The sequence below is a fragment of the Oenanthe melanoleuca genome, chromosome 26 (assembly GCF_029582105.1).
Source record: "Oenanthe melanoleuca isolate GR-GAL-2019-014 chromosome 26, OMel1.0, whole genome shotgun sequence".
Classification (NCBI taxonomy): domain Eukaryota; kingdom Metazoa; phylum Chordata; class Aves; order Passeriformes; family Muscicapidae; genus Oenanthe; species Oenanthe melanoleuca.
The window spans coordinates 1,395,577-1,413,447 of record NC_079359.1 but is presented as its reverse complement, the minus strand read 5'-3'; the positions used below and the strand labels follow the sequence as shown (position 1 = coordinate 1,413,447).

At 50.8% G+C, this 17,871-nt stretch overlaps 2 protein-coding genes across 5 annotated transcripts; one reads left to right on the top strand and one right to left on the bottom strand.

Annotated features, from left to right (window-relative positions):
• Positions 1-738: 738 nt before the first annotated feature.
• On the bottom strand, positions 739-13,100 carry PFKFB2 (6-phosphofructo-2-kinase/fructose-2,6-biphosphatase 2). Of its 4 annotated transcripts, XM_056511407.1 has the most exons (15): positions 12,863-13,100; positions 12,163-12,288; positions 11,980-12,076; positions 11,583-11,649; positions 11,369-11,443; positions 11,196-11,252; positions 10,614-10,738; positions 10,035-10,242; positions 8,018-8,164; positions 7,400-7,504; positions 6,651-6,780; positions 5,698-5,760; positions 5,154-5,227; positions 3,473-3,536; positions 2,619-2,707 (listed from the first exon to the last, which is right to left on the bottom strand). In XM_056511407.1, the coding sequence occupies exons 1-14, from the start codon at positions 12,924-12,926 to the stop codon at positions 3,510-3,512; spliced, it is 1,365 nt and encodes a 454-aa protein (XP_056367382.1). In that variant the 5' UTR covers positions 12,927-13,100; the 3' UTR covers positions 2,619-2,707; positions 3,473-3,509. The 4 variants fall into 4 exon arrangements, with proteins under 4 accessions (XP_056367380.1, XP_056367381.1, XP_056367382.1 ...); XM_056511404.1 differs by lacking the exon at positions 12,863-13,100 and having other exon boundaries at positions 12,163-12,856; XM_056511405.1 differs by lacking the exons at positions 3,473-3,536; positions 12,863-13,100 and having other exon boundaries at positions 739-2,707; positions 12,163-12,856.
• A 384-nt stretch (positions 13,101-13,484) lies between these two features.
• YOD1 (YOD1 deubiquitinase) lies at positions 13,485-17,871 on the top strand. Its single transcript, XM_056511402.1, has 2 exons — positions 13,485-13,764; positions 14,296-17,871. Exons 1-2 carry the CDS (start codon positions 13,557-13,559, stop codon positions 15,000-15,002), a joined length of 915 nt encoding a protein of 304 aa, XP_056367377.1. The 5' UTR covers positions 13,485-13,556; the 3' UTR covers positions 15,003-17,871.

The following is a 17,871-nucleotide window of genomic DNA, read 5'->3' as shown; positions in this document are numbered from 1 at the left end:
CCTTCACACCCCAAATTCCCCCCTCCACACCCCCAAAATCCACCTCTACACCCCAAACCCCCCTTCCACATCTCCAAATCCACCTCCACACCTCCAAAATTCTCCTCCACACCCCAAAATCCCCCTCCACACCCCTAACCCCCCCCTCCACATCTCCAAATACCCCTCCACACCCCAAAATTCACCTTCCACACCCCCAAATCCCCTCCACACCCCAAAATCCACCCTCCACATCTTCAAATCCACCTCCACACCCCCAAAATCCCCTTCCATCCCCCCAAATTCCCCCCTCCACACCCCCAAAACCCCCTCCACACCCCCAAAATCCCATTCTATACCCCCAAAACCCCCTCCACAACCCCAAAATTCACCTCCACGCCTCCAAATCCCCCTCCACACTTCCAAAATCCCCCTCCACACCCCCAAAATCCCCTTCCATACCCCCAAAATTCCTCTCTACACCTCCAAATCTACCCTCTACGCCCCCAAAATTCCCCTCCACACCCTCAAACCCCCCTCCACACCCCAAAATCCCCCTCCACACCCCAAAATCCCACCTCCACACCCCAAAATCCCACCTCCACACCCCCAAACCCTGCTGTGCAATGTTTGTTTATCCTGGGGTGTTTGCAGTGCCAAGGAGATCTGGGGGTTCCAGTGAAATCCCTGCCCCCTGGCATCCCCCCAGGGCTCAGTAGGACCCCCAGGGCAAAGATCTGCTCCCAAATCTCTGCTTTAAACCTTCTCAAGGCACAAACACACGGAAAAAAAAGCTTTAATTAAAGCAGTGAGGCACAAATGCTGCAGAGAAGGATGAAATTCCACCCCACAGCCACAAAAAAGGACCCCCAACCACTGACCCAAACAGCAAAACATTTGATTTTCAGCAATGATTTAAAAAAAAAAAAAAAAAAAAAAAAAAAATCACGACCACCAACACATCAACAGTGACATTCACAGATCCCAGCAGGTAAAAACAGAGATTTTTTTGTCTCCTTACAATCATTTCCTGCTCAGTGGTTGAGCACAATGCACTTTTCAGGCAGTTTTGTGCGTGAGCATCCCACAGTTCCTGTCCCAGGAGGGGCAGAGCAGCCTGACAAGGACGGGTTTGTGCTTCAGAGCACTCTGGGGTGTGCAGGGAGAACTGCCCTGCACAGCCTCTAAATCTCTTCCTTCCATTTTGAATTATTTTTTTTTTTCTGGTTTATTTCTAAGCATAAAAAAATATTTCAAACCCAACGTCAGACCTGGGAGGAAAACCCTGAGGAGAAAAACTACTAAAAATTCAATTTGTCACCACCAAATTGTTCATCCCTCTGAGGCACAATCAACACATTTTTCTGCTTCTCAGAAATCCTGAGGGGTCCAAATTAATGCCTTGGTCCTCTCTACCTCAGTTTTATCAAATTACAGCTCTGGGAGTGTTTAAAACAACCAAGTTTGAGCTCAAAATGCCCAGGTGAGCCTCAAGCTCTGGGGTTGCTGAGCTCCTCCACAGCCAGGACACAGTTTCCCTGCTGTGGGTATATCCAACATTTATTTACACATTTAAAAGAAGCAATTTCAGGGGTCCAGAATTGCTCAGATAAATCCTGGAGTCACCTGGGAATAGCAGGTCCAGAACAGCCTCCTGCTCTGTACCTAAATGTTCCTTTCTTCACCCAACCTGAGGGTCCTGCCCTTACTGCAAGAACAGCTGGAGTGGGGTGAAATGGAGTTTGGCAAAACACAGGTCAAAGCTTGTGGGAGAGAACTGAAAAATTGGGGTTTGGTGGGGATTTAAGGGTTTTTAAGGATTTAAGACATGGCCACACAGAGCTGCACCAGCTGTGCTCTAAACTCTACAACAGCTTAAAACTATGAAAGGCAGCATTGGGAACATTCACAGCATATTCATAGGCAAGTTAAAAGCTTGTTGTGGGCCTAAAATTGGGTGTATTATAAAGGAAACTGATAAAAACCTTGTGCTTCCTGCAAACCCTGCCCAGGAGCCCTGCTGGTCCCAGCCATGCTCCCATTTCCTGGGGTAAATGGATAAAAACATGCCCAAAATGCAGGAAAAATGAGAGGATGAAGTTTAGGTTGGGATGAGAAGGTAAAACAGGGCTTGAGGTGGGATTTAAAACCCTGGAGCTGCTCCCAGAGAGGGGCAGGAGGGTTTGTTCCCATCAGGGTGTGCTGGCCTGGCTGCCACATCCAAGCAAAACTTCCCAGGGCAAAGGAACTGGCTCAGATTGGGGAATTCACAGCAGCACTCACAGAGGGAGAGTCAAACCCTACCTGGAGCTCCCTGGAACAACAGAAAAAAAACTGAGTTTGAACTTGGAAATAACTTGGAAATGGTAACAGAGAAATAAAAGCTCAGGGATTTGGCCTGGAAATGCCTCAGTGAGTAAAACCACCATGGTTTTGTCCTCCCACTGGGGTTAATTCTGGCACCTGGCCAGGAGGAAAGTCTGGGACACAGTTCCAGCCCCCAGGGATGTGCTGGCTTATGAGCACTAAAAGCAGCTTGGGAAAAGCTCCAGGAGAAACCTCCCCAGCCTGTGGGGACATCCCAGCTGGGCAAGGCAGACACAGAGAGGCTCCAGAGTCAGAGTCTGAGCCACAGGGTGGCTCGAGGCGCTCCAGGGATGCTCCAGCCCCGGAGCTGCAGCTGGATCCAGGGAAGCAGCAACCCCTACACTGCCAGGGTGGCCATTCCCTGCAGGGAAAGGAGCAACAGCACAGGTCACAGCAGGGCAGGGAGCAGGGAAAGCAGGAGAGGGCTCAGCACATGCAGAGCTGAGTGCAGCCCCATGGAACTGCTGCCCATGCAGGAACCACCTGAGGATTTACTGCATCCCTTCCACCCACACACAGACCTGTCCACACCACCCCCCAACCTCCTTCCAGGGGTTTCCCCACAGCCCACACAAGCTCAGAGGCTCAGGAGCAGCCAGGCAGGCTGGTTACTCAGGGCTCACCTTCTCCATGGGGATTCACACTTGCACAACCACCCAAGAACCCTCACAGTGACCATCTTGCACATTAACCACAACAAACAGCTCAAGCTTTGATAAAACTCCTTCCTCTGCCTCACTCAGGGCCCACCAGACACTCAGACTGAGAGTCAATGATAAATCCATGATCCAGTGACTCCTGCAAAACCCCTGAGAGCAGAAACATCACCACAGCCTGTCCTGGGCACAGGGGACACAGAGCTGGGGCCCTGCCCTGCTCAGCACAGCCTGGAGCCACCCCAGGTCCTGCTCCAGGGATGCACAGACTGGGCTCAAACACAACCTGCAGAGCCAGCACAAGCACCAGTAAACCCAGCTGGAGCCCCTGGATCAGCAGCTCAGCCCCCACTGAGGTCCCCCAAAATCTCAGGTTTTATCCAGCACAAGATTCCTTCTGCTCCACGGGTTTGCATTTGCCCAGAGTGGTTTCCATGCAACACAAAGCAAGAGAAATCCGAGTTACTAACCCCAAAGAGAGCACAGCCAAGCTGCTTGCAGTGGCACTCAGGGGCAGGCATTTCCCTCTGGAGGCTGCAAAGGAAACAGAGAAGCACAGCAGGGCTCAAAGTGCATCTTCAAGGAGACTGAAACAGGAGGAGCAGCAAAGCAAACGAGGGGAGGAGTGAAGCAGCCCCAAAATTTCATTTTAGCCCATGGCAGGTTTGTATGAGAGCAGGAGGTGACAGAAGGCAGGGCCATCACTTGGCTGCAGTAAAAAACTGGGACAAAGAGAGTATTTGGAACTTCTCTAATCAGATTTTAGCCCAGAAGCAAAACCCTACCCAGAATTAACCCCATGGCACTGATGGAAACCTGCCTGATTCTGGAAAACTGGCACCAGAACTCCAGCTGGATGGGGGGGGGGGTGGATTTTTATAGTTTGGGGTTGTTTTTGAGTGGATTTCCTGGTTGTTTGTTTTTTTTTTTCCCTCCTTAACCCAATCCAGGCTGGATGATCTCCAGGCAGAAGCACAGACCCTGCTGGGGAGGGGGAGCAGAGGGAAGGTACCACCTGGCCAGAGACTCCCAGCTGTGGCTGCTGAGCCCCTTCTGGAGCCCCCAGGGCAGGCAGAGAGCCTGGAGTTTTACTTCCTTTTGGGACTTTTGTTTTGCTTAGGTGGCTCTGTTTGGGTTTGTTTTGTTCCTTTATTTTTTTTTTTTTTTAATTTTTTTTCTCTCCACACAATCAATTTGGTGGGAATAAAGAAATAAGCAAATAGAAAATTCTCCCTTCTTCCTGTTTCTCCTGCCCCACAGCAGCTGTGTTACCCAAGCAAAGCAAAGACCAGAAACAGCCTCCAAGTGGGCAGCAGTCATTTCCATGCAGGGATCACAGAGAAGTTGGAAAAGTGATAAATCCCAGAGTGGTTTGGGCTGGAAGAACCTTTAAACATCACCTAATCCAAGCCCTTGCTGTGAGCAGGGACAGGCTGGAAACATGAGGACCCACACAGGTCATGCCCAACATCCTCATTCTGGCATTTGGCAGCTCCAAAAACCCTCCAGCCCCAGCTGCAGGCTCCCAGTTTGCCCAGTCCCCCAGCACAAAAGAATAACCAGATCCCAGCCCAAGAGCTCTCCATAAAATACAACAAAAAAGCCAAAATGTACCAAAACCACCTAAAAGCAGATGCATTCAGACTTGCTGTGACCCAGCAGAGCTGGTTTCTGCTCTCTAATTGTGGGAATTAATTAGAGGCAATCACTGAGGCTTTTCCTGACAGTCCCTTTGGAAAACAGGGTTTGCAAAGGAGCTCAAAGATCAGCAGGTTATAAGGTGGATGATCAACAGTAATTAAATAATGCTAGAGAGAGGATTTCAGAAAGAGAAAACTCATCAAGACAAGAAGAAAAACTTTAAACCTTCTGCCAAATCTTTCTGAAATTACCTATAAACATCAGCAGCAAACTGAAATCTGAGAACCAGACCTGGAGTTTAAAATTTCTGCCCTAAATTCTGCTCCTTACAACAGCTCTGAAAAATATCCCCCCTGGCCTGGGAAGCTGTAATGCACCCTACAATTAATTCTGCTTATTTCTGAAGAGGATCCTGCTCACTGAGAGCCCCCAGGCAGCTCCAGCAAGTGTTTAAGAGGGTTTGTGAGTTATTTTGGAAAGGTGGAGCCAGAGGGGAGCAGCAAAACTCACCGAGGTCAGGGAGGGCTTGTCCCGGTGGGTGTTCACTGCTTCCACATCCAGGGTGATTGTCTCCACCTTGCAGCCTTCACCCAAGAGAAAGAGAACTTTATGTGAGTTATTTGTTTAAAAAACAGCAGGGGAAGTGAGCAGGAATCAATTTCTTATTTATAAAAAATAACATAAATCCACAGTTCAGCCCACGAACAGTATTTTATATTTCCCCTGGTGGTGTTAAGTGTGAGAGCACAGCCCTGAGTTATTTGGGCTGGACAGAAAAAGCCAATTTTTACTGACTGCACCCCAAGTTTGGAGGCACAGCCTTCCTCACCCACAGAGAAAATCCAATTGTTTATAAGAGAGACCAGAGAAGACCCCCAACATCCCCAACCCTTTTTAATGTTAATTTTTTGTACATTAACCAGGAAATAACCACTTTGTGTATTACCAGAAGCTTCTAGAGCATGGCCAGGTGCTGCCACACATGGACACAAACCTGCCCATAACATCCAGCAGAGGAATGAGAATTAAAACCTGAAATGCAGCAGTTATTTACCATAGGCAACAGGTGTGAGCTTGAGGATGGTGTGGAGGGGGCAGCGCAGGTAGGGCAGCTCATCTAGGGCAGAGAAAGGTGTTATGGGCTCACCTGGGATAAACCAGCAGCAGGGATGTCCCTGCCCAGCACACCAAACCCTTCTAAGGGTCCCTTCTGCCCAAACCACTCTGGGATTGAATGGAAACTGTCCTGGGAATAAGAGTTGGGTGGCACCAGGCAGGGACAGCAGTGAGACAGAAAATCAAAATACACAGCTGAGTCTGGCTCAGGGTCTCCAGCACTTGGCAGGGCTGGGTCAAGGGCTGGGCTCAACCCTCTCAAGGGCTTTTCCAGCCCAAACAATTCCATAATTCCATTTCCAGTGCACAGGGCCAGCCAGAGGAAACTCTCCAGTGGCACAGGGCTGGGAAAGCACCTCAGCAGCAGCTGCCATGGAGATTCATTCAGAGCTGTATTTAAAAGTTTATTAAGTTTGTTAGAAGTTTATTAATGTCATTAAAAGTTTTATGAAGCTCTAGTGCCACTGACTGGAGCTTGCAGCAGGCTGGAACCTTCCAGGTGTGTGTGCTGGAACCTTCCAGGTGTGTGTGCTGTGCAAGGAATCAGCATTTCCCTAGGATCAGCACTCCTGCCAACCCTGCCAGGCCACTGAGGCTCTTTAATTCATCAGAAAATACAATAAAAACCAGCCCCCTGCACATTCTGTAAGCACAGCTCCAGAAACAACATCTGGGCAGAAAAGCAGCAGCACATCCCCAGGGAGCTCCTTGCACTGCTGCAAGGGTTAAAGCACTGCTGAAACCTTTCCTTTCCTTCCCTCCTTTTTTAAAAACCTCTTCCCTCATTAAAAAACACCAAAAATCCACCCAGTCATTACAAACCTCCCAAAAACCCTGAGAGGGGAAGCAGGGACAGGAGCCAGCCCCAGCATCACACTTTTATTTTTGTACCTGCACTCTTGTCAAGAAAATAAGCCAGGAGACACCTCATGACTGCCTGGTGGGAGATGACCAGGACGTTTCCCTGCCTCTCCAGCTCCATAATTACTGGCTCCAGGCGTTGCACCAAGTCCTGGTAGGACTGGAAAACCAAACAGGAACTGGTCAAGGGGTTGTGTAAACACAGGGTTAAAGCAGAGGTGGCAATTAACAGCACCACATTCAGGGAAAAGCAGTCAGAGCAGTAAAATGAGGAGGTTATGGCTGATGTGGTAAAAATAGTTTAAAAAAAAAAAAAAAAAAACGACCCAAAAAAAGCAACAGCAGAAAGTGAAATTCAGGGTCAGAACCCTCAGAGCGTGGGAGGGCTCAGATTACTGGTACTCAATGAGTGCAGTCAGGAAAGAAACCAAATAAAATAGTAAATGATTCACTGAAACAGTGAAATAAACCCAGAAATGACTCCAGGCCACACCCACGATAATTTTGTTTCCCAGATGGTTTCTCAGTGACAATTCAGGGATGCAGAACCCCCTCAGTGGGTGAGGGCAGCATCCAGCAAGTGGCCAAATGAAAGGATTGAACAGCAGAATCTGTACATCCCACTGAGGAAAACCAAGAAACATCTCCCCCAAAAGAGACCTGATCCTAATGCTCTCAGTCTGCATGCAAATATTGGCAGAATAACTAAAAACTGAGTCAGTTTTCTCTCCAGTTTCACCAAAGTTTGTTTCACTGCACTGTGGGTTGCTGGTCCTCACCTCCCCTCCAGGATAACGATACAGATATTTCTCCTGGTCCCTCATGGCAAACTCCTCTGGATACTTGGCTTCAATTTCTGCATAGGTCATTTCTTCACACACCCCCTGGGGGAAGGAGAAACTGGTTACCACAAACCTCATTTCAACAGGAAGGAAAAGGCTGAGATCAGGGATTTATTTATGGCATGGAAATTTTAGGTGCTGCATCTGACCCAGCCCTGCCCCCAGCGTGGGTTCCAGGGTGGTTTGAAGAGGCTGGGCTTTGGTTTTTATCTCAAAGCCAAAAAGGATGGCAAACACCAGGGATGAAAAATGAGCCCTTGCTTCCCCAGCAACCAGCCTGCAATTTCCTGAGAGCATCAGAGTGGGAGCAGCAACCTTTGCCCAGCCAAAGGGTGTGACAGATGTTGGGATGCTCAGTGTTATTTTCCTCCTCCACACCAGCTGGACTCTGAACACTCTCAGCCTTGTACCAAACCACCCCAAACCTCATCCTGGATGGCTGAGGATACAAAAACATGGCTATAAATCAACAGCTGCGTTTCTGGTGATTAATTTGGCTTTAAACATGATTTCCCAGCTAGAAAAGCTGAGGTTTTCCAGCAGCCTGTCACTCACAGCATCAATCTCATTGAGGATCTTCCACTGCTCATAGAGCACCCCCAGGGACTCTGCTGTCTGGATTGTCCTCTTCAGCTGGCTCGTCCACACCTTCAGGTCCACAATCTCCTGCTCCTCAATGAACTTCTTCAGAGCCTGGGAGAACTGGGGACAAAAGCTCCAGGGAGGTTAGGGGGATGATGCCTTTCTGGGCTCCCTAAAGAGGCCAGACAAAATTTAGGGAATAAAAAGCAGTTTATTTCTATTTGTTGAAGGGTCTTCAGGTGCATTTTGGGCAGACAAAGCCCCCAGAGGCTACATCCAAAATGGACCATGGGTCACAGGTTTTTAGTTTTATAAGTTTGGTCCATTTGTATTTTGGTATTAATTGTCCAATTACAGCTTCAGGTCACAAAGTCCCAAACTCCTGCTCTGCTCCCTTCAATTTACCATTATTTCTGCTTTTTGGGGTCATCTTTGATTCTTGTTTTATCCAACTACCCTGAGAAGAAAACTAACTTAACACAAAGTTCAGAGTCCCACACCAAGTCAGCACAGAATCTGAGAAGCACAAAGCTAAACCTTAAGGCATCACTGCCTGGAGAAAAGGAGACTCAGGGGTGATCCCACCACTGTTCACACCTCCCTGAAAGGTGGCTGTGCTCAGGTGGGGTTGCTCTCTTTCAGGCAGCTCTGACACAGTCTCAAGCTGCACCAGGGGAAACACAGGTTGGATGTGAGAGGAATGTTACATTTGTCTTTACAAATAAATCATAGAGCTGTTGGTAGATAAAGTTAGCACCTAGAGATAAAAGAAACAATGGGAGGGATTGCACTGACTGATGAATGGAAAAAGAGATTTGCCTTTACAAACAAACTGTAGGTTTGCTGGTAGATGAAACTGGGTAACAGGAGATGAAAGAAGCAACAGGGGGGGAAACTATGAATTCTACAGGAATTAAAAATTAAAAGGGAGGGTTGTGCATTAGAGGGGAATCTCAGGTGTCAGGTGTTTGGGAAGTCTGTGCCTCTCGAGTACCTCGGCAATGAGGAAAGAGAGAGGGAAATGTGGGTGGGAAATTGGGATAAAAGGAGGCTGAGTCCTCCAAAAATCTGAGATCCCAGGGCAATGCCCCATGGCCTCTCCCTTTATTCAAATAAAGCAAAAAGGACTCCTCTGTCTCCTTTTTGGACATAAACCTCTGGTGTCTGTGGATTAATTTTCCTTACAGATGTTACTAAAAAGTTCTGCACTGAAAGAGTGATTAAGTACCAGAATGGTCTGCCCAGGGAGTGGTGCAATCACAACCCCTGATGTGTTTACAAGAAGCCTGGATGTGACACCGTGTGAGGGTTTTGTTGTTGTTGGACAGACTCACGAGCTCACTATTATCTGTTCTTCAGGTTTGCAGTTTATTATGAGGGTGTGGGTACAAGAAAGGGTTTAGAGCATGGAGAGTAATAGCTAAGAGCAATGGGGTGAGAGAGAGCAAGAGAGAGCTCAGGGCTCAGAGCTAAGGGGTAAGAGAGGTAAGAGGGGCAAGAGGGCGATTTCCTGTTCACAATACAATAAGTATTCTTCTACAATGAATATTCTAATTTTCCAATAACCAATCTAATACCATATACTAATTTCCTAATATTTGCATGCAACCTATAGGAACTACTAAATTACCATGTTTTCTGGCTTTCTTATCTGTAACCCTTATCTTCAGACCTTTTCTGCCAGGCTTGGGACAGGATGTCTGTTGGTTCTTTGGTATTTGTGGCATCTAAACAAAGCAAGAGGCCTCAAGCCTTCACATGTATATTTTCAGCATCTATATTAAAATATGCCAATATCTCTATTTCATCTATTGTTTTAGAACTACTTGCTGGGCACTTACAAGATTTCTCTATTCCCTGCCCAACAACACCGAGTGCCACGGTCTGGTTGAGGTGTTAGGGCTGGGCTGGATTCTACCTTGAAGGTGTCTCCCGAGCTGGTGGCTCTGTGAATTCTGTGAATTCAGCCCCCCAGGGCAGCTCCCAGTACCTGCTTGCCCCGGGCGGACAGCCCCGAGTCGCCGCCGATCCTGCCCTGCAGGTTGTGCTCGCTCTCGCCGTGCCGGCACAGGTAGATGGTGCGCGGCTGCACGTGGATGTTCATCAGGTAATAAACGATCTTGCTCTGGATGTAATCCTGCACCCGGTTCACCAGGAAGCGCTGCCCCACGTTGATCACTTTAATGAAGGAAAGGTCTCTGGAGACGTAAAGTAAGAATGCCCACAGGGCTGGTTTTGAAAATGAGGTTTTTAAAAATGAGCAGCTGAAGGTGTCACTCAGCTATTCCTCCTCTGAGCTGCTGTGCTTCAAAGTCCTGCCCTGGGAGGGTGGGGAGGCTCTGGCTGCCCCTGGAAGTGTCCAAGGCCAGGCTGGACAAGGCTTGGAGCAGCCTGGGATAGTGGGAAGGTGCCCCCTTCCAACCCAAACCATCCTGCAGCACACAGAGAAAAATCCCTTCAAACCTCCCTTGGGACCCGTGATTCACCTGCACACAGTCACACCTGGGGAGAGCAGAGGTGTTGGAGCCCTCTGTGCCAAGGACAAAGGGCAGCTCAGGGATTGGCTCACTTGTCATAAGCATCCGGGTCCAGAGGCTGGTAGGTGACCTTGTAGCACTCGATCCTCTTCAGGAAATCGTCCATCACGTTCTCCCGGTGCCTCTCTGGGTAGTCAGGACTGGAAACTTTCACCTCCTGTCCAACACACAGTGAGTCAAGCAAGCTCAAGAGGGAACAAAAGCAAGGATGAATAAATTATTCCCCGATGAATAACATTATTCCCTCCTTTTGGAACAAATCCACGCTGTTTAACGCTGCCCTGAGGAAAAACCTGCTCCTGGAGAGGAAACAAAGGCCGACTCTTAAGGCACTGAAGTGTTGGCCCTGACAAACAGCGCTGGCTCCAGCTCTGCCCTCCCTCCCTCTCCAGGACAGCGACTCAAGGTCACCCATTCCTGGGCTCCATTCGATTTCCACATTCTCACATAACGGCATCTCTGGCTTTTAATAAACCTGAAAATCCCAGCTGCTTTTTCTGCAGGTGAAACGTGAGAGGGAGGTGCTTGCAGAGCTCCCTGAGCTCCCCGAGCCCTGACCTTGCCCTGAACACCGAGTTCCCCCGGCAGCCCAGCCTGGCAAGGGCAGCACTCACCAGGATATTGGCAGCGATCACCTCGGGATCATCACACACAGACTCCACGAAGAACACCTGGGGAGAAGGCAGGGAAGCACATTTCAGAGCCAAAACTCAGAGCTCCTGCCCCAGGCAGCCACAGCGTCCCTCAGCACAGCCACTGCTAATTAAACACACAATTAAAGCACCACCTTGAACGCGTTTTCCTTGGCAAAATTTAAGATCAGGTCCCGTCGCTCCCGAGTCGTGTTGGTCGCATCGAACACCTGGCAGGAAATGAGGAAGGAGCACTGAGCAAGTTTATCTTGAAACTTTTAAACCCCAGCCCCAAATCGGGTCCCCAAACACTCCAGGCAGCTTTGACCTGCCCTGATGTAAAGCTATTTTTAGTGCAGAGGATCTTACAGCTATTTGCCCACACTCCTCCAAGAGATAAGACTTCACATCTTCCAGAGCCACCAGGGCACAGCGTCTGCAGGACAGAAACAGGGATGATGGAAAGCATTCCCACTGCAAAGCTTCTGAGCCAGCAGGGAGGGATCCAAACACCTCCCTCTCACCCCTGCACCCTTCTAGGAGCCCCAGAGATCTTGGGGCACCCCCAAAACCTGTGCCTTGACCCTGAGCTTTGTGGCAGCCCCAGAGCCCCACGCCCATCCCTGGCAGGATCCCTGTGCTGTTCCCTCTCCCTCCACAGGCACTCGGGGTTATTTTCTGCACTCAGGGTCATTTTCTGCTCCTCAGACACGCAGCCTGCCAAGACCTCGGTGCCCCCAGCCCTCCCGGGGGGGCAGGGACTCACTTGCGGATTTCCATCGCCTCTTTGTTGTCGTGCCTGAAGAAGTCGTAGGACTTGTAGGATTTCACAGCCTCGCGCCGGTACACCCCTAAATTAAACACTTGACACAGAGGAGAGGAGAGAGTGAGGGCATTTCACTGGCAGGTGTCACAGCAGGGGCAGGGATGTCCCCCCACACAGCCCCACCTTTGGTGGGCACCCCGATCCAGTTGAGGTAGCGGGTGAGCTTTTTGGACATGTAGGTCTTGCCCCGCGCCGGCAGCCCGATCATCACGATCAGCGTCGGGGAGTTGGTCATGTAGGAAGCCCATGCTGCAAAAATAAAATAAAAAAAAAAAAAAACAAACCAAAACCACTCCAAAACAGCATCAGCGGCGCTGCAGAGCATAAAGCGAGACCCAGCCCAGCGCCATCCCATGTCCCGGTGGATGAAGCACCTCCTGCATCCCGGGACGGGTCGCGTTGTGTCCTTGCCGTGGCTGAGCTGCTGTGACCCCTCGCCAGGTGTTGTGAACGGACCGGCAGCACCGCTGCCTAATGGGGCTTTTAGCGCTAAAAGCATTTACCGCCCGGCCAGGAGCCGTCAAGGGCGAACCAAAGAGGCTTTTAACAAAACGGTCACGTTCTGTCAGCAAACAGCCCAGCAAACTCCGAAAGCGCCCGTGGAGAGGCAGATCCGGGGGGAAAAGCACGGGATGGGGATGGAGGCAGCACCCGGGAGGATGGGGACAAGGGACACGGGACGGGAGGGAGGGGACAGCCAGGACCGGCAGGACGGGGGTGCGAGCTTCGGGGCAAACGCGCGCAGCCTCATCCCTCCCGCTATTTGTTGCATTTTTTAAGGACACGGGACGCGCATCCTCCCGCCGGGGCCGGGGTTACTCACAGCACTGCTTCTCGCCCGCCCTGCCCCGCGGGGCCCCGGCGCAGCCCCGCGCCGCCGCCGACATGGCTCCGCGCCGCTCTCCGCGCCCCGCCGCATGCAAACCGCATGCAAACGGCCGGCGGAGCCCGCCCACGGCGGAGCGGGGACGGACACCGGGTCCCGGGCACCGCACACGCGGGAAAAGGGGCGCGGCGGGGCGGGAAAACGGGCGCGCGTCAGGCGCGCGGGGGCGCGCGCTGCATGCAAATGAGGCCGGCAGGGCGGGGGGGCGGGGCGAGAGGGGAACGGGAGCACGCGCGCGATGCAAATGAGGTCGGGCGGTGACGAAAGGGGAGGCGGAGCTCGCGCCTCTATGCAAATTGAGGCGGGCTACGCAAATTGGATGGGGAAGGGCGGGGACAGGAACTCGCGGCGACACCTCGCGTTATGCAAATGAGATGGCGGGCGGATCCGGCTGCATGCAAATTAAACCGGTGGCGTCACGGCCATTATGCAAATGAGGCTCCCGGCGGGTTGTCCCGACGGCACGCGCGCCGTGCCCGGCTCTATGCTAATGAGCCGCGCGCTATGCAAATGAGCGGGCGCTCTGATTGGCCGCCCGCCGGGGGGCGGGGCGCGGCGTGCTCTCGCGAGAGCGGGGCGGGCGCGGGGCGGAAGCGGAAGCGGCGGCGGCCGGTGCGGCGGCGGCCCCAGGATGCTGCGGCTGCGCTGCAAGGCCCGCAGCGGCTCGCACGCGCTGCCGGGGCTGTCGCCGCACTCCCGCCTCCGCGACATGCAGGCCGCGCTGGCCGCGCTCACCGGAGTGCCCGCCGCCGCCCAGCGCCTCCTGCACGGCTTCCCGCCCCGCAGCCTCGACCTCAGCGACGGCGAGCGGCGGCTCGGCGAGCTCGGCATCCACTCGGGTGAGGGGCCCGCGGGGAGGAGGGCGGGGGCGGCGCTTTGCTGCCTCGCCGGCCGCAATCGCGTTAATTAAAGGGGCCGTGGCGCACACGCCCCTCATCAGCCGGCGGTCGGGCCGGTTCCTGTGCCGGGGGAGGCGGCAGCGCCCGGCTCCTGCTCGCTGCCCGTGCCGGCGGTGCTGTGGCTGCGTCCCGGGGGTCCGCGGGGAGAAGCGCGGGGCTGGAGGGGACGGGGACCGGCAGCGCCAGGTGAGTCCCGCGGGGACCGTTGTGCTGCCAGCGGCTGTTGCTGAGGCTGTTTCCCAGCAGGAGCCCGAGCTGCGGGAAACGGGCGGAGCTGTCCGAGGCCAGGCTGGGGGAAGGTGTCCCTTCCCTTGGCAGGGGTGGGAATGGGTGAGGTTTAGGACCCCAGACCATTCCATGATTCCACGATTCTCTTCTGTGATCCTCAGCAATGACAGCACAGTGTTGTTGTGTTTGAGGAGCAGCAGCAGATTGAAGTGCCCCCCTTTACGTCCCTCCTCTGTCTGGCAGGTGACACTCTCATAGTGGAAGAGGACACATCCAAACCCGAGCCTGACTCGCCCGTGGTCGCCAAAAAAGCAATGTCCCACCCAGTCAGGGAAGCCGTGCCCGTGCTGGCCAGGAGGGTGGTGCCAGCAGACAACTCCTGCCTGTTCACCAGCGTGTTCTACGTGGTGGAGGGCGGCGTGTACGACCCCGGCTGCGCCCCCGAGATGCGCAACCTGATCGCGCAGATCGTGGCCAGCGACCCCGAGTCCTACTGCGAGGCGGTGCTGGGCAAGAGCAACAGGGAGTACTGTGACTGGATCCGCAGGGAGGAGAGCTGGGGAGGAGCCATCGAGGTGTCCATCCTCTCCAAGTTCTACCAGTGCGAGATCTGCGTGGTGGACACGCAGACGGTGCGCATCGACCGCTTCGGCGAGGACGCGGGCTACAGCCGGCGCGTGCTGCTGATCTACGACGGCATCCACTACGACCCGCTGGAGCGCCGCCTGCCCGGCTCCGAGCTGCCCCCCCAGACCATCTTCCCCAGCAGCGACGACGTGGTGCTGGCGCAGGCGCTGGAGCTGGCGGACGAGGCGCGCAGGAAGAGGCAGTTCACGGACGTGAACCGCTTCGCCCTGCGCTGCATGGTGTGCCAGAAGGGACTGACGGGGCAGCTGGAGGCCAGGGAGCACGCCAAGGAGACTGGACACACCAACTTCGGGGAGGTGTGAGCTCAGCACCGGGAGGGCGCCATCGACTACCTCAGCGCTCCGGAATCAAATTCTGGAGTCCCAGATAAGCTGTTTGTAATCATAAAATTCCGTTCGCAGAGCTTGAAAAGCGAATTAACTTCGTGGTGGCCAACGCACAGGTTTGGGAATAGGGGGTTGGGAATAGGGATGGCACTTCCACCTCGATTTCATCACCTTTTTGTGTGTGTGTGTGTGTGTGTGTGTGTGTGTGTGTGTGTGTGTGTGTGTGATCTGAGCAGACAGACACAGCCAGGCTCGCCCAAGCCTGGGTTTTTACTGGTGTAAAATCCACCTCTGAGGTGCTGAATGTACATTTTCAGGGTTAATTCAATTAATCCGAGGCTTTGGGAAAACACACGTATCAGCATCATTTACACTGAGAATTAGGCTCTGCACACATGAGCAGCTCTCAGAGGGGAAACTGCTCGTGTGGTGCCTGATTTGTAATGGAAATATCAAGTCCAATATCAAAATACAATTTGTAGTGGAAAGAGGGTCTCTGAGCTGCCCTGCACCATCAGGAATAGACTGTGTAGTTTGTGTGCAGAGAATTTTAGGGAAAGCAATGGCCTCTAAGCTTTAAGGTAGCCTTTAAACTAATGAGTAGATGGATAAGTGTTGAATAAAACTTATTAGTCCTCCGTAGGTAGTTTTTAGTTGCTTGAAAAATAACTCTCAACCCCCTGGTGTTTACACTGCATCAGAGCATAGGCATGTTTCCTGGAATACTTGGGATTCTTCTTCATAATAGCATTGGAAATTCCTGCAAGAGGGAAGTGAGTAGTTAGGGAAGTGACTTAATTTGCATCTGTTAAATACATTGAATATTTTACTTGAGTAGAGCCAATCAAGGCCATGGTGTTACTAAGCTGTTCCAGTTTCCAAACACTGTAAATGAGCACTTTAAGGTTGAGTTCTCACTCTTTGCTGGTAAAAAAAGTTTTGCCCTCTGAAGGCCAGAGCCAGAAGGGAGGCTTGAAATTCCATCTGCTTTCTGCCTTAATGTGTTTGATTTGTCAGCAGTGTGGAGTAGCAAGACTTTCATTGTGATAATGAAGGGTGCAGCTGAATATTCAGAACAAAATAAGCTGGGAAAAGTGCCCCACTCCTTGGACTGTTCAGAATCAGGGAAGGTGAAATTGTTTTAATTGGAATATCTTACCTCACAGTGGGGTTGTGAAGTTTAATAGTGAGGGCTTTTAAAAGGTGCTGTAAAGGTGCATTTTACTGAAGGGGATTTATGTTGTTGTTGTTTTTTTTTTCTTTGAAATGCCTGCAACACATCCTTGTTTCTTGAATTTTAAAATATCTTTGCCTGCCATTCTTCTATTACTGTTTTGAGTGACCTTCCTTGCACTTTTAGACTGGGGAGCAAGAACGTGCATCTTCAGACTGAGGAAAAAATAAACCCACTTTCCATGTGGAAGCTAAAACCCAGGTTGAAAAGCCTCTGTTCCCTCAGGCACCTGACCAAACTGGTGCAGCAACACCACCTTTTCTGCAAAAATCCCATTTCAGGTCCTCAGCAGAGGCTCCCAGTTGGATCTTGAAATACAGTAGAGTTTTACTGAAGAAAGAACATAATTACATAAGTGCTTTGCTGAATTAAGGCATGAATAATTAAACAGCCTAGCCTCACCCAGAGCACTGTGGACCAGGTTTGTTTTTAGTTCAGTATTAAAACACACATTAGCACTGTTGGGAGTTCCCTACAGAAAGCTCCCAGTGTTAAACCTGCTCTGCTTTTAGCCTGTCATTAGGAAAAGAAGATAAAAACCCCCAAACCCAACATTAAACCCAGCCCTGTAGAAGCTGATGCTTCCAAACCTCCAGAAATCCCTGGCAGTTCAAAGAACTGAAGATGACACTGTGTTAGAAGTACTTGAGCTGGAATAGTGGTTAGGAAGGAGACCAAGAGCAGCCCCAGGGAGCCCTGAGCTCTGCCAGGGGAGCAGGGAGTGCCTGGCCAGGAGCTGCACATGGACACAGTACCTACCTCTTTGGTGTCTGAAACACAAGTGCAAGATCCATATTTATTTTCTGCCTTGACTTTGGGGAGCAACCCTTAGATTTTAGCTTTGTGTCCTTTTCTAAGTGTGTAAAGCTTTTTTTTTTTTTTTTTTTTCCCTGGTATTTCTCAGTTGCAGTATTTGAAAAATGAGTTTTATTTAATCCAGAGTGTTGAGCTTTGCTAGATCATGTTTGCATTGGGAATCTGCTGACAGAGAATCAGTTCCATTGGAGGGAGATGTGTCACTCACTGCTTGGATGTTTTATTTTGTTGCCTAGAAAATAAAATCTCTTTGGTTAAAAAAAAAAAAACAAACAAAACTGTAATTCGTGGTTGTAAAAATTGATATTGTTACAGGCTGACAAAGAAATCCTTGGTACTGACTGAAAAAAATTTCTCCTTACTCTCATAAACTTTCCCAAACAAAAATTATTTCCATTATTTAAAATGTAGAGTTCGGATAGATTTAAAGTACAATTCCTTTCCTTTTTAAAAATTATCATTAGGGTGGTTTTCAGTATTTTTTAGCTAGGATTTTCCTGCCCTTAATGACACAGTCAGGGAATTATCCCAGAAATGGCATCCTTGTAGTGGTGGGATGAACTCTGAATATCTGAATGGGATGAGATGAGCTTCAAGATCCTTCCCAAGCCAAACCACTCTGGGATTCTATGAAATATGGTACCTGAGATATCAGGACTCAGCTGTAAAGAGAGTTTTACATCCCTCCAGAATCTTTTATGCATTGAAGTACATAAATTATTAAGTAGATTTCACAAATATTTGTCTCCAGTGTTACACAGATCTACTCCATGGATGCAATAAACTGAAAGTCTG

What these genes read in the sequence shown, in the direction of transcription:
- PFKFB2 (XM_056511404.1), bottom strand. Translation starts at nt 12,538, where the DNA reads ATGCTTTTAGCGCTAAAAGCCCCATTAGGCAGCGGTGCTGCCGGTCCG. An exon ending in AGGAGTGTGGGCAAATAGCT is followed by an intron (nt 11,444 to 11,582) that starts GTAAGATCCTCT and finishes ATTTCCTGCCAG; the next exon opens with GTGTTCGATGCGACCAACAC. An exon ending in ATCGTTATCCTGGAGGGGAG is followed by an intron (nt 6,781 to 7,399) that starts GTGAGGACCAGC and finishes TTGGTTTTCCAG; the next exon opens with TCCTACCAGGACTTGGTGCA.
- YOD1 (XM_056511402.1), top strand. Translation starts at nt 13,557, where the DNA reads ATGCTGCGGCTGCGCTGCAAGGCCCGCAGCGGCTCGCACGCGCTGCCG. An exon ending in CGAGCTCGGCATCCACTCGG is followed by an intron (nt 13,765 to 14,295) that starts GTGAGGGGCCCG and finishes TCTGTCTGGCAG; the next exon opens with GTGACACTCTCATAGTGGAA.